Source organism: Elephas maximus, chromosome 3 (assembly GCF_024166365.1).
Source record: "Elephas maximus indicus isolate mEleMax1 chromosome 3, mEleMax1 primary haplotype, whole genome shotgun sequence".
NCBI lineage: Eukaryota > Metazoa > Chordata > Mammalia > Proboscidea > Elephantidae > Elephas > Elephas maximus.
Window position 1 is genome coordinate 158940226 of NC_064821.1, and position 14595 is coordinate 158954820.

General features: G+C 38.9%; 1 protein-coding gene across 1 annotated transcript in view; it reads right to left on the reverse strand.

The window, feature by feature from the left end:
* Positions 1 to 14595, reverse strand: part of CHD1L (chromodomain helicase DNA binding protein 1 like) — a 53585-nt gene that overhangs the window by 25689 nt on the left and 13301 nt on the right. The window contains exons 3-9 of the mRNA XM_049879914.1: positions 11424 to 11530; positions 9773 to 9887; positions 9085 to 9116; positions 4416 to 4497; positions 2861 to 3023; positions 1137 to 1292; positions 139 to 231 (exon numbers count right to left, since the gene is read on the reverse strand). Of these exons, the coding sequence (XP_049735871.1) occupies positions 139 to 231; positions 1137 to 1292; positions 2861 to 3023; positions 4416 to 4497; positions 9085 to 9116; positions 9773 to 9887; positions 11424 to 11530 (748 nt within the window). The remainder of the gene's footprint in view (positions 1 to 138; positions 232 to 1136; positions 1293 to 2860; positions 3024 to 4415; positions 4498 to 9084; positions 9117 to 9772; positions 9888 to 11423; positions 11531 to 14595) is intronic.

Below are 14595 nucleotides of genomic sequence, written 5' to 3' on the forward strand. Positions count from 1 at the left end.
CTCAAAAGAAAGCAGGAAGACATGAAGGAGATGAAGGAGACACAGTAAGTATTGGCAATTTTTTTGAGGGATTTTGCTATAATGTTGGCCATAGAAATGTTAAAGAAAATAATGTGGGAAAAGAGGGCACTGCCTCACCATCAAACAAATACGGATGATCCACACACTTTCGAAGCTGGGACAAGACGTTCTGAAGTTTAACTTTCTTTGCCATTTCATTTTCAAATGCATCTGAAATCCAAAGAGAGAGACGGAAAACCAAACCAAAAAAAAAACTTTAAGTTTCTGTAAATAATCTTAAACCAAAACCCACTGCCATCGAGACAATTCCAAATTACAGTGACCCTGTGTATTACAGAGTAGAACAGAGATTCATACGGTATTCTTGGCTGTAATCCGTACAGAAGCAGAGTGCCAAGCCCTTCTTCCATGGCACCACCAGATGGGTTCAAATTGCTAACCTTTTGGTTAGCAGCCAAGCACAAACCATTTGTGCCACTACTCATTTCAATAATGTAGCTTTCAAATCTACATTAACCTCCCAAATTTCATGGAATTCCTTTGAGAATTAACAGCACAACCATATGAAAATTTCTTAAACATCACTTTGTTTTAAGGTGAAGTCTAAACTAAAAATTGAACCCAGGAATACTTTGTTACTCTTCAGCAAAATTCTAAATGTCCTTCTTTAACAGTTGCCATGGAGCGAGACAGAAAACACAAATTGAAAACTGTGAGGCTGTTCCACTCTCACCTCCCCCTTCACTTTCTCTCATCTCCCCTCAGTTAATTAATCATTACATTTGACAACGAAACAGTTATGCAATCTATTAAATATCTGACAGGGTGGGGCATGAAAGACAGGACAGGACACCTAGATATGTGTGCTTTTCTTAGGCAATAAGAAAAACTGGACAGGAAAAAAAAAAAAAGAAATTCCATAACTGCAACAACCAATAAAATCTGAGTTACATTAAAGATACTCTGCCAATTTCACTGGCTGCCCTGAATATTACTCAGAATATAAAACCTCATTCCATGTACTTGTCATACAAAGCAAGCATGATAATAAAATATTCCCTGTATGAAAATCACAACCTTGTTGAGTTTTGATACAGACAATACCCTCCAATTACCTAGGTCTTTCATCAAAATGGCCTTGTAGTAGTTTTTCTGCAGTGCTGACATGCTGTGGTATATCACTACTTCTGTTTTCTTGGGAAGCTCTGTAGCTACGTCAGCTTTCACTCGCCTCAGCAGAAATGGCTGCAAGAGTTTGTGCAGTTCACTTGCTGCGTGAAAAAAACCAACATACAAAGTATGGGACAAAAATAGGACTAAGGCATTCAACTACTAGAAAACACACTGCAATTTGTTTCTCATTTTCACACCACCTCTGAGTTCAGGCCCGCACGGTAATTTTTCATAGTATTTCTTCCTTCCTCAAGTTCTTTTTTCCAACTCCTTTGAAATCCTTAGTGGCTCATAACTCAAGAACTAGGAACACTCAAAGAGTTTGAATCTTACTAACAATCACATTTGCATGGGATTTTTCTATTTCCAGTGTATTTTGCATATAAACTCACTGGTCAGCATAACTGCTTAGAAAAGTACAGCAAGTTAATAATATTCTCCCCATTTTTAAAGCCTAGTTAACCGAGGCACAGAGAAATTAGGCAACTTATCCAAAGTCATATAGCTAGACAAACGTTACTAGCACTCAAACTTAATTCTTTTCACTCCAAATTCCTTGTTTCTTCCCTAGGTGTCTCGAACTTCCAAGACTAACCAAACTGGAATTACACTACATGTAAGGCTTCCAGATTTAGCAAATAAAAATACAGGACAACAGTTAAATTTAATTTCACATAAACAATAATTTTTTTTAGTGTTATGCCCCATGCAATATTTGACTGGGTATCCTATATCTTATCTGGCAATTCTAACTACATTTGAAAAATGAGAGAGAGCTCTCCAGGAAATCTTCAGTGTGTGGGGATTTTTGCCGTGAAAAGCCCCTCCAACTCATACTTAACTTAGTATATAGACGATAGTGGGCATGTCTACCATTGAGGCTCTCATTCTAGAAAATAAATCCAGAAATAGACTCAAACATATAAATCAGTGATTCTCCAGGTGGGGAGTGGCAGTTAGAGTAAACTGAAGGGCTTCTTTCAAAATCTACATGCTCCCAACCTCTTTTCCCTTCAAAAAGTTATGATATGCACCTAACTAAGAGTCTGTGAAATTTTGAAACAGGTCACAGTGCTACTTAGCAAAGCTTTCCTTAAAATGACTAGAGCAGACCCTCCCCGTTGAACTATCACAAGGATAAGAGATAATTCTAAGAAAGGGGCAAAGGTGTGAGCGGAAGAAGACTACACCTGCCAGCTGTATAAATGTGGAAGCTTCTCTCCTTCACTTCCACATCCCATCTATCCCAGAGTTTTGGTTTTGATGCAGCGTTAAAAGAAACACCAGTGCTACAGAATGCTAACCAGCAGTTTGGAACTACAGCACCCACATACCTTCTACCTCGGGAAGTGGCACGGATAGTTAATAAAGTCCTTATAGAAGTCACAAGTTCAGAAAAAAAACAAAAAAGTGCAAATCAGTTGGCACTTCCTATTTCTTCCAAAAACGACTGAATAGGCCCCATTGTTAAATCATGTAACAAAGAATTAAGAGAGTCATGAATAGCAGGCAACTGGGAACACAAAGGATCTAACGTCACTTTTTATTTGTGTGGCTCTTTATATCCCTGGTCGCCAATTCTCTTACTTTTCTACCTACAATCATTACGCACTAGGGAAGCTTCTGGATCCAGGCCTCTTGGGTGTTTTGTAGGAAGGAAACTTGCCTGACTCAGATTGTTTCTCAATATCCTGGTAACGCTGAACAAAATCTTCCACCTGCTCCTTGGAAAAAATATCAGGCTCCACAAAACTGAGGAGGGAGTAGAGCTCTTGGAGGCTGTTCTGGATCGGAGTTCCAGTCAACAGGAGAGTGAAGACTACTGAGAACTCAAATAAATAAATAAATAAAGTAAAAAATCTATAATATTGTAAAGCAAGACTCAATATCTGTCACAACCTTGACCCAAACAGAGGCATGGTTTAATGAAATGATTAAGAGGGCTGAAAACAGAGTTGTACACTAGCTGTTTGATATAGGAAATGATACGTCTTCAGTTTTAATATATACAAAAGAGAATTATTCTGTGAAGATCATGTTATCAGGACCATAGAAATGAGGTAAAAAAATCACTTTGTGAATTCTGAAGTACTACATGAGTATTCTATATTGCTATCATTACTCAATCTATGTAGTGATTCCAGCTATGTGGGGTGTCTACTGAAGCATCAGAGACACACTGCATATACCCAGTTTGGAAAGTCCAAAGCTAAAGCATCAGGCCCCAACACTGCAATCAAGAAGATCTGTATTAAAAAGAATGTCTTTCTGTAAAATTTCACAGCACATCAGATGCAAGACATCAAAGACTTCTGAATGTTTGTAGACACAGGGAGATACACAGCTTTAAATGGAAAACAATTTTTAGAAATCTGAACAACAGATAAGAACACCAAGAATAAGGGAAAATGAAGTAAAAGGTCAGTAAAAACAACAACATATACTGGGTCAAGCAAAGAAGAACCTCTGAACTGACATTAACAAGAACTTACATCCCTTAGGTTTCATACAGTAAAAAAGGAAAGCCACATCCTATGTACATATATTATTTTAAATACCAAAATACAAAATATTTTAAATACGCATATACACGCCCATACACACACACACACACACACACACGTTGTCGTTAGTTGCTGTCAGGTCGATTCTGACTCATGAAAACCCCATGTGTGCAGGGTAGAACTTGTCAATAGGGTTTTCAAGGCTGCGGCCTTTCAGAAGCAGATCACCACGCTGTCTTCCGAGGTGCCTCTGGGTGGGTCTAAACAACCAACCTTTCAGCTGGTAGTCGAGTGCTTAACCATTTCTGCCACCCAAGGACACCTACATACACACATACATAATGTATTTTGATATTTAAAATAGTATATAGTTTGATTTTTTAAATAAAGTATATATTTATACGTTTGGGTGTATACATACACAGCAAAGGATATGGCAGGACTTACACTAAAGTGTTAATATATTTTACTGGGTGTAGTCTTATTCATCTGATTACCAGATTTTAGTAAATCTTTATTTCCTGTATCAATGACAAAAAAGAGAGGAAACACAAGACCATATTAAACACTACTACTGTCACTCACAAAATTTTCATTTAGTTTTGCAGAAATCTGACTGAAAAGAGTTTCAATCCATTTAACTGACTCTATATGGGACTAAACTAATATTTTTGGAAAAGACGTTACATAAAAGCTAAGACTCTCCTGTGAGTTTACCTCTGACAGCGTCTTATGCAGCAGGGAGCTTTGGTTTTTCAACCTGTGGGCTTCATCCACGACAAGAACACTCCAAGGGAAGCTGTGGAAGAAAATCCAAGCTTTCAGTTTTGTATAACACAAACACATACCTCACAACCTAAAGTCTTACTACAAAACTCCAACTATTGTTGGAGAGACTAATATTTGTCTTATGTGTATGCTAAGCCCTCAGATAGGAAGGCAGTTTAGTATATTTATAATAGGCTTAATTTTTTTTTTTTTTCTTAAAAGACAATATCTGCATCCAAAAAAACCAAACCAAACCCACTGCTGTTGAGTCAGTTCTAACTCATAGTGGCCCTACAGGACAGACGAGAACTGCCCCCTAGGGCTTCCAGGGGCCCTGGTGGCATAGCGGTTAAGAGCTCATCCGTTAACTAAAACATCATTAGTTGGAATCCAGCAGCCACTCCTTGGAAACCCTAGGGGGCAGTTCTATTCTGTCCTACAGGGTTGCTAAGAGTCGGAATCAACTTGACAGCAATGGGTTTGGTTTGCTTTTTTTATAGGGTTTCCAAGGAGCAGCTGGTGGATTTCAATTGTCAACCTTTTGGTCAGCAGCTGAGCTCTTAACTACTGCACCACCAGGGCTCCAATACCTGCATAAGGTAGTAAAAATTAAAGAGAAAAGAAATATTTTTTTCCAAAATAGGAAAGACTTAGTCATTAAAGGTAGACAGAAAGGACCCAGAGGCGGAAAGGAAAAGCAGACATTTATTGACACCTACTTTTTTTTACTTTTTTTTTCTTTACTATGTGCCAGACACTGTGTTTGGGGCTTTACATATGTTATCTAATACTCAAGATAATATGCTAAGAAATTATTGCACTTATTTTCCCTATGAGGAGACCAAATAAAGCTCAGAAGGGTTAGATGACTTGGTCAATGTCATAAAGCCAGTCTGAAGTGGAGCTCAGATTCAAACCCAGAAGAAAAATCAAAAGATGGTAGTATCACAGCAGCTAAAGAAGTATGATTTTGGAATGGGGGAAGTGGTCAACAGGCTCAAATGCTGCAGACATGTCCCCTGGATTTGTTAATATGGGTGTCATCGGCAGCTGCTGTCGGAGCGCTTTCTATAGAGCGGTAGGTTATAGTGACAATTACTCCAGAGTGTTCAATCAGAAAAGCATCAAATCCTTTGACTAACACTACTGGAAAGCTGTTCCTAAGAAATAATTTAAAATATGGAAAAACATGTATACACAATAGGTTCCAAGCTGCATTATTTAAAACAGCAAAGAACCGAAAGTAATCTAAATGTCCAAAATAGGTGATGAACTATGATGTGGCATTTTAAATGATAATTATGATGATTATGTTGAGATTAAAAAAGGCCCATACAATAACTAAAAAAGATATAAAAGCTGTGTATCCTTTTTTTTTTTTACAAATGTAAAAACCATGGAAAAGATAATAAAGTGGAAGTTATAAGACTTTTAACTTTTTATTTTGCTTGTAAAGCTATCCGCAATTTCATTACATTATTTTACACAGTAAAACGTGCAAAAGCCGATACCTATGTAAGGCGGAAACCTGTCAGAGAAGGAAAGCTCAAATATTTTCCATTAAAACAAGTGATGGAAAGGTAGCAAGTATGACTGCACCCTGTCAGAGGCAGTAAAACTTACAAGACCTGGGAAAAAAAGGCAGTCCCATCGAGTTCCATCTCTCACAGGTTTCACGGTACTTAAAAAAAGCTAAAAGTGTATACAGGTAAAATAAAATATTGAGAAGACAGTGGGTATGGAAATAAAATTCCCTCAAACATCTGAGATAGATCTTGAGCAGAGGATGCTTTACAAGGAAGCTCTCTTCCTGTGAAACTACAGAGCAGATCCAGAGGATGGGTGCGGAAACACAGATGCCTGGTATCCTTCACCTACTTAGTACCTATAGAGGGAGAACAAGGGGCCCAAAGAGAGTGCAGGAGTTGGGATCATTCCTGCTGGGCAGTGCGATCACAGAATGCACTTAAAGATTACAAGGAATAAAAACATGGTTATGTGATAAGGTGTGAAAGTAGCCCCAGCAGAGTGCCTGCCTGGCCAAGGATTAGCTTTCAAAACACATTAGGTTCTATTCCCTTGTAAAGGGCTAGGTGTTCAGGTTTTTACACACAGCAAGCATCCAATAAATGTTTGTTCAGGCTACAGGGAGGTAGATTTTGGCTCAGTGAAAGGAAGTAAGTCGAACCACACATCAAAATTTATCTGGCACTAAAGAAGAACCCCTGGAGAGGAAGAGGTGGAGAGAATTCTAGCACTTAATGGAGAATCAGATAAACTAACTTCTAACCCTCTTGATTCAAAGATTTTACAAGTCTATCATCTAGCAAAAGCTCAGTAATTTTCATATTGTTAACATGCACACTCTTAACTCTCCATAATAAACTTCTTAAGGGGGCAGAGATTCTACTACACTTCCCTGTTGTTCACAGAGTCTCAGATATAGTAATACACAGCATAACCTCGTTAAATAAATTGGAAGACTGCATCCATGTGTTTGGGATTCATACTGTGAGTCCACACTATAAATGTCCCTTTGTTACTTAAGTTCTTAAATCACTTGGAATGCATTCATGACAGATTATCTGATACAAAAAGAAAATATCTGTGCTGAATAATGTGAAATTCCAGGGCACCCAGATACTCTGAGAAGTTCTCTTAAAAAGGGGCTCTAGAGAAGCAGTGAGTTCCTATTTATGGTGATGGGAAATTTGTCAACGATTGTGGGTGATGGTTGTACAACATGTTTAAGGTAAATTACATCACTAAATTGTACACCTGAAAAATGGTGAACTGACAAATGTTGCTTTAGGTATATTCATACAATAATAAATAGTAAAAATAGAAGCTCCAGAGCAATGGGTGCTGGGTTTGAACATCTGTAGCATGGATGGGTTACCTGGATGTAATAGATTGCTTTTTGTGTGGCCTTTCTAGCCATGGTCTTGTAACTCCCACCCAGGTGACTGGGTGGGACTATGTGATAGGGGAATTGTGGCCCACTCAGGGGACTGGTCAGTTCTGCTGGGCTTGAAATGAGACATCACAGAGGTGGGAAAGAGAAGAGCCCACCACCACCAAGGAAGGACACACTGGCAGGAGAGACCCGCAGGAGGCAGCACAGTGGGCTTCCTGGCCCACGGAGCAAGGAAGCTGAGTGCTTGTGGAGAGAGACTGAGGGCCAGGGAGAAGCCTACACCTGACCCACGAATTTGGGACTTGCCAGGTTCCACAACCTTTCGTGAGTTCTGTCAGATGCTGCAGCAAACTAAGGAACACAAAGACAGGAGAGAGAGTGCTGAGGGGAGAGGGAGTAGTTGATGTTAGAGATGATGGAATGGTTCAGCAGCTTGGAAAAGCTGGACATTTGGGACATCTTTACCCTCTGCCTCATAGGTACCAGCTTTGTGCTGACCCTTCTAAAAGAAATTATTCATTTATTACCTAATCTTTTACTTTCCTCATCTGTAAAATGGATAAAAATATCTGCTTAACAGGGTTCCCACGATGGCTAAATGGAATAATTTATGTAAAGTGTCTGACAACAATTATGTCCCAATCTTCCTGACTTTTGAGACCGCCCATACATTATCATGTATTATGGTTATCTGTTACTTCTTACCCCTCAATGGGGCTGTATGTCCTCTTAGGGTAGCTCTGCGATTTACGTTCCGGGTATTGCCAATAGCTCCCAGAACAGTGCCTTTCCAGATGAGAAACTTCCAACAATGATTAAGTTGAATACAGATAACAAAAAGAAAAGGAGAAGGAGAGCATGTCCTCTTCTTAAGAAAGGCAAAATAATAGGCTTACTTTCTGAAGCCTGCTTCAACACTGGATTAATTCCCTTTAAGCACGGGATGGAAGTCATGAAATCTATGACTGAGCCTTCAGTATTTTTAAAATAACATAATAGAAATATACTCCCAAGAAACTGGATGAGAAATAACATTTAAAATACTGATAAAAACTCTTTGGAAACAGAAATTTCTGAATATTAAGATGCAGAACCCTCACCTAACCATGCCACAACCACATGGAGCCCTGTCAACACCCCTTCTTTGTTTACTTACCTAAAATCTAGTTTATATTTAACTTACATTATAGCTGTTATCTTGACATGTCCAAATACTGCAACCATAAACTACCTGTATTGGCAGTACCAAGAGTTAAATCCAAGTTGCCTACACTTCATGAGCTGATGAGGCCCAAAAGCTAATTAGAAGTATACTTTAAAAAATTTAATATCTATTAACCACCCAAACCACTATGTGCACATTATCTCATTTAATCCTCCCAATAGCTATCCACCCTAAGAAATTTAATTATCCCCATTTACAGGAAGAAGCTGAAGTTTATAGAGGTTAAGTAACTAACCCAAGGATACACAGCCAATGAGTTGTTGTTGTTAGGTGTCATCGAGTTGGTTCCGACTCATACCAACCCTATGTACAACAGGACAAGCAGAAGGCTAGAATATAGGACTCTCACCTATCTGTGAATAGGGTTCATGGGAGACACGCATACCAAGTAAGAGGTGAAGGATTAAAATGTCAAAGACAGACATGACTTTCATGATGCACTCAAAACCGTTTCTAAAGTAGTGCAATGTACTCACGATTTTAGAAATGACGCATCTTTCAAGCAAATCTGAAAAATCAGGGAAGACACATTATAAAGGCTGGTATTAACATAAGTCTGACATTAATAAGCTAGTATCAATATCCCAATATTTTTCTTATTAACTCTCCTAAATTATAAGATTTATCTAAGTCTTATTCACATTAAGTTAAAAAAAATTTGACCATAATTCCTAAGTATCACTATCTCACAGGCCAACAGATGTGAGGCATGAGTAAGTGGAAGATCTTGCTTATGATGATGCAGGCAGCCTTCGTTTGAAGAAGGACAAAATGAGACTGGAACTACGTGTCTTCCATGTCCCATCCTAAAAATCCCTGTGCCCTGCCTGCTGCCTGCCTGTCTGATTCCTCCTCTTCACAGACCAAGACCAAGAGGGAAAGATGCCTAACTAATTTGGAGCAGAGTGGTTCTTAACTTCTTTTGGTCACAGCAACTCTTTGAGCATCTGATGAAAGCAGGTTGTCTTCCCAGAAAAATGCATAAACTCAAGAAAATTAAATATAATTCCAAAGGGTTCTACAGCTTCCAAAGGCCCAGGGGAAAGCAGATTCTCTTCCCAGAAAAATGTGTACACTCAAGAAAATTAAATATAATTTCAGAGTGTTCTACAACTTTTAAAGCCCCAGGTGAAGAGATCTTGCTATAGAGAAACAAACGAGTACCTCATAGGTGGTGAGCAGCACATGGAAACATGACTCTTGTTTTAGGTCTTGTTGTAGGTGGGCTCTCTCTTCCTTGTCACCTGCATATACTGCACAGGGAAGACCTGGAGCAAATCTGAATCCAAGAAGAGAGACAGATGAACACAAACGCTAGGGCCATGGGAAAAAGGTGTACGTATCTGGAAAATGAGATTTTATGAAAGGATTTTAGTCATGAAGACTTCATGATGCTCCTCAACCAGAGAGAGCCCTGCGAATCTGGTAACAAGGACTTCAGAGCACTCCCCAGGCATTAAATACTGAAAGCTCATTGTAGTTAGTTGCCCACGAGTAGGCTCCAACTCATGGTGATCTTATATATAACAGAACAAAACGTTGCCCGGTCCTGCACCATCTTCATCTTCACGATCGCTGGTATGTCTGAGCCCATTATTGTGGCTATAATCCATCTCACTGAGGGTTTCCCTTGTTCTCACTGACCCTCTACTTTACCATCCATGACGTCCTCCTTTGCGATAGGTCTTTCCTGATGATGTGTCCAAAGTGAGGGAGCTAAAGTCTCATCATCCTCACTTCTAAGGAGCATTCTGGTTGTGCTTCTTCTAAGACTGATTTGTTCATTCTGCTGGCAGGTCATGGTATATTCAATATTCTTCACCAACGCCATTGTCTGAATATAACAATTCTTATTCCATCTTCCTTTTTCATTGTCCAGCTTTCACACGTATACAAGGCAATTGAAAAGACCATGGTTTGGTTCTGGAGCATCTTAGCCATCATAGCCAATTTCCATCAAGTTGATTCTGACTCAGGACAATCCCATGTGTTTCAGACAGAACTGCACTCCATAGCGTTTTCAAAGGCGGTGATCTTGCAAAAGCAGATCACCAGGCCTTTCTTCAGAGGTGCTTCTAGGTGGATTCAAAACACCAACCTGTTGGTTAGTAGCTGATGCTTAACCATTTGTGTCACCCAGGGACTCCATTAGTTATCATTTAAAAAAAAAAAACCATCGTCACTGAGCTGATTCTGACTCATAGTGACCTTATAGGACAGAGTAGAACTGCCCCATAGGGTTTCCAAGGAGTGGCTAGTAGAATTGAACTACTGAGACCTTTTGGTTAGCAGCCAAGTTCTTAACCATTGCACCACCAGGGCTCCATTAGTCATTATAGTGTCTCCTAAGTGACATAACATGAGTAATATGGTTAACATCAAATTAATCGTTCAACCTCAGGATAAGTCCTTGTATGAACAGGTACAAGAGTCAAAGGAACATCTAAAAGGGTCTTGTGCTTGCTCTTAAAAAGAAAAACATTTTCCCCATATGTTGACTACTTCCTGTGCTACTATGAAAAAAATGGCTTCTCCTTAATTCAATGAAATTTACTAAAACATGAGTCATAAGCTTAAAATTGACAGTCTTAACACCCATAGAACTCTACCTACTACATTGCTTCAGTTCAGAGTTTTGTGGAAGAAATAAACGCATTGCTTATGGCATTTTGTTTTATCGTATTTTACATATAATCCAGAAAAAAACCTTCAAGGTGACAAAATATCTTAAAATACTAAAATATTACTTTTTTTTTTTCCCCAAATAAAGCATTAATTGATGTAAAAAACAGCTTCAAGTACATGTACTCTGTACCTCTCCATCTCTTCTTTCCAGTTTCCCAAAACAGACAAGGGACAAAGAATCAGAAATGGTCCTTCATCGTTTAATCTTCCAGCCAAGTAAATGAATAGAGCGATAGTCTAGAACACAGAAAAAAGATGGCATTTGAAGTTCACATTTCCATATGAGAATCAATCACAAAGTTTCCACAACCCTCTGGGGAATGCAGGCTCTCATATAAGAACTAGGTTTATGAAGAAACAATATACAATTTTCCACACATTAGGAAAGTGAGTCATTCCTAGAGTGAAACATGTAAGCCTCAAATTTATGTACTCAATTATTTCAGTAGTTAACAAGCAATGATGTTCAATGTTTATGTAATTGAGCCTTTAATGCAAAGGAAAAAAAATCAGGAAAGACAATAAAAATCAATGAAAAAAATGTACAAGATCAGGGATACTCTGAAAACGTAAAACAAGAGGTGCCAAGATATCTGTCAAGATGACCAATCAAATGGTAGCACTCCAAGCTCTCTTCTAAGTGAGGATGTTTTCCTTCCTTCCATGTGTACTTATGCAAAGAAAAAAAAAAAAAAAAAAACCCAAACCCGCTGCCGTCAAGTCAATTCTGACTCATAGCGACCCTACAGGACAGAGCAGTACTGCCCCATAGGGTTTCCAAGGAGCAACTGGTGGATTCAAACTGTCGACCTTTTGGTTAGCAGCTGGAGCTCTTAACCACTGTGCCACCAGGGCTCTACATGTACTTACAGAGCACCTTTTTTTTTTGGCTAGCTACTATTCTAAGTTCTGATGAACAAAACAGATAACACTCCTAGCCCACCTGGAACATATATTCTAAACAGACAATAATTAATGCCTCATAAACTTAAGTAGGGTATTAAATGAAAATGTTTGTAAAGCCAAAGGGTCTTGCTTCAGGATATGCCTATACACACTTTTGACTGGAAAAAATTCTTCAAAAGGATGCTCTGGTATACAGAGAAAAGAGCATTCGTTTGTAAAGCAAAAATTATGAGGACCCAACCCCCGCCCCCCACCCAGCAGTTTCTGAGAAAATCTTCCCTAAAGATATAACCTAAAATTCTGAGAAATCCATTAGCCTAAAGATGTTCACTTCATGGTCAAATAGTACAAAGAGAGGAGGGGGCTTGCCATTCCTCATCTACAGAGCATTTAAGTAAATTATGATACATTTTCTTGATTAAATATTATGCAGCCAGTAGAAAATAATTATTGTGGAGAATAAAATGGAAAATAACAATGTTAGATTGACAAAATGTAAATGCTGTGCATATTATAATTTCAACCATGTAAAACACACATTATTACTCATGGTTGTAGTTTGACTACTGTGATTATGTGGTGGTAGTTACATTTTTTTAATGTGATTAATTTTATAACAGAAAATTATTATTATTTTTTTCAACTATCCATGGCTTCCCAGCCTAGACTGGACCAAGATAAGCCCTCAATAAGTACTTGGTGGATCAAAACCATTCTGCTTAGCTTTTGCTGAGGATGCTACTTAAAGAAAAGTTACCTTTTATTACTAAAAACCAGATATGTCTACAAAACAAATTTAGATTTGCTAGAGAATTCTACCAAACATTTATGGAAGAAATAATACCAATTCTACCAAAACTCTTCTAGAAAATTAAAGAGAAGGGAATACTTCTCAATTCATTCTATGAGGCCAGCTTTACCTCAATAACAAAAGCTGACAGAGACATTACAAGAAAACAACAGACCCATATCCTTCATGAACATAGATGCAAAGCTTCTAAACAAAATTTTATACACAAAACAAATTTTGAAGTGATGTATTTTTAGGAGGCTAAATGTAGAGCAATATAAACACCTTGGGGAAAGGCTAAGGACAAGTGCAATTTGCTAGCTCTGGATGAAGTCAGTAGGGCAAATCCAGTGTAGGGGGTAAAGCAGAAGGCAGGGAGGGCCCTGCCCCTGGTCCAAGAGCCTGTTAGCCTGATTCCCAGACATCAGGAAACCAGTCTTTGTTCTAGTTTCAGACCTCTCAGTTCAGGAATATACTAGGACCAGCTTTGTTTACAGGAGAAAACTGAGGGTAATAAATGAAAGATGATACCTTGGGGTGATATTCGGAGGTGATATTGTATACTGAATAACCCCGAGATTGAAGAGGTATACATGGTTAAAATAAAGTGGTCTTCAACACATATCCAGCCTAGCCTACACAAAGACCTGCTCCAGCTTGATGAGTATGTATACAAGATTGACTTGGAGAGGGTGGTCTAAAGGGGCTGATGAGACTCTCATTCATTCTGTGTGTTCACTAGTGAAACCTCTTTGGAATCAGGAAACTTACACTTCCATGCTTTCTGACCAAGTTGCCTCTCTGTATCCTGACTGCTGTGCCTTTCTTTGGTATCCCATAGATAAGTAAACTTGTGTGATTAACCCAAGGGGTATTTGTATCTGGGCTTTCCACCAATCCAAGCCTAACACTAATATCTGTCAATACAGATATCAATATCAAGACACCATCTGCTTACTGACATCTGATTCTCCAGGTCACTAGACTCTAGCCCAGCTCCGTTTAAGGCCATTAGATGATCAAGGCATTTTGGAAAACATAGGGTACCTCCTCTGCACTTCCTAGCATGGCAGAGAAATAGGAAGTATCCCCATCAATCACTGAGGAAGAGAGATTAATATTAAAAGTGACTCAATTAACTACATAAAGTATTGCTAAGGAGATCAGAGTTAATTTGGTTCCTGGGCAGGTATATCTGCTTTACAGAGAAAAACTATGTATCTAGGCCCAACAAGAGGTCCCTGGGCGGTGCAAACAGTTAAGCACTCAACTACTAGCCAAAGGGCTCGTGGTTTGAACCCATCCAGAGGCACCTAGGAAGACAGGCCAGGTGATCTGCTTCCAAAAGGTCACAGCTTTGAAAGCCCTATGAAGTAGTTCTACTCAGCACACGTGGGGTTGCCGTGAGTCAGAACTGACTTAATGGCAACTAACAACAACAGGCCATCAATTGCAATTATAACTCAAGCATGTCTTCCAGGGTCATGAAGTCTTTACAAAGGTTCAGGCATTTCTCATCCTAGTATATGGTCGCTATGAGTGGGAATCAACTGGACTGCAACAGATCAACAGCATAAAAAACACATACTACTAGCTAAGAGCTAAA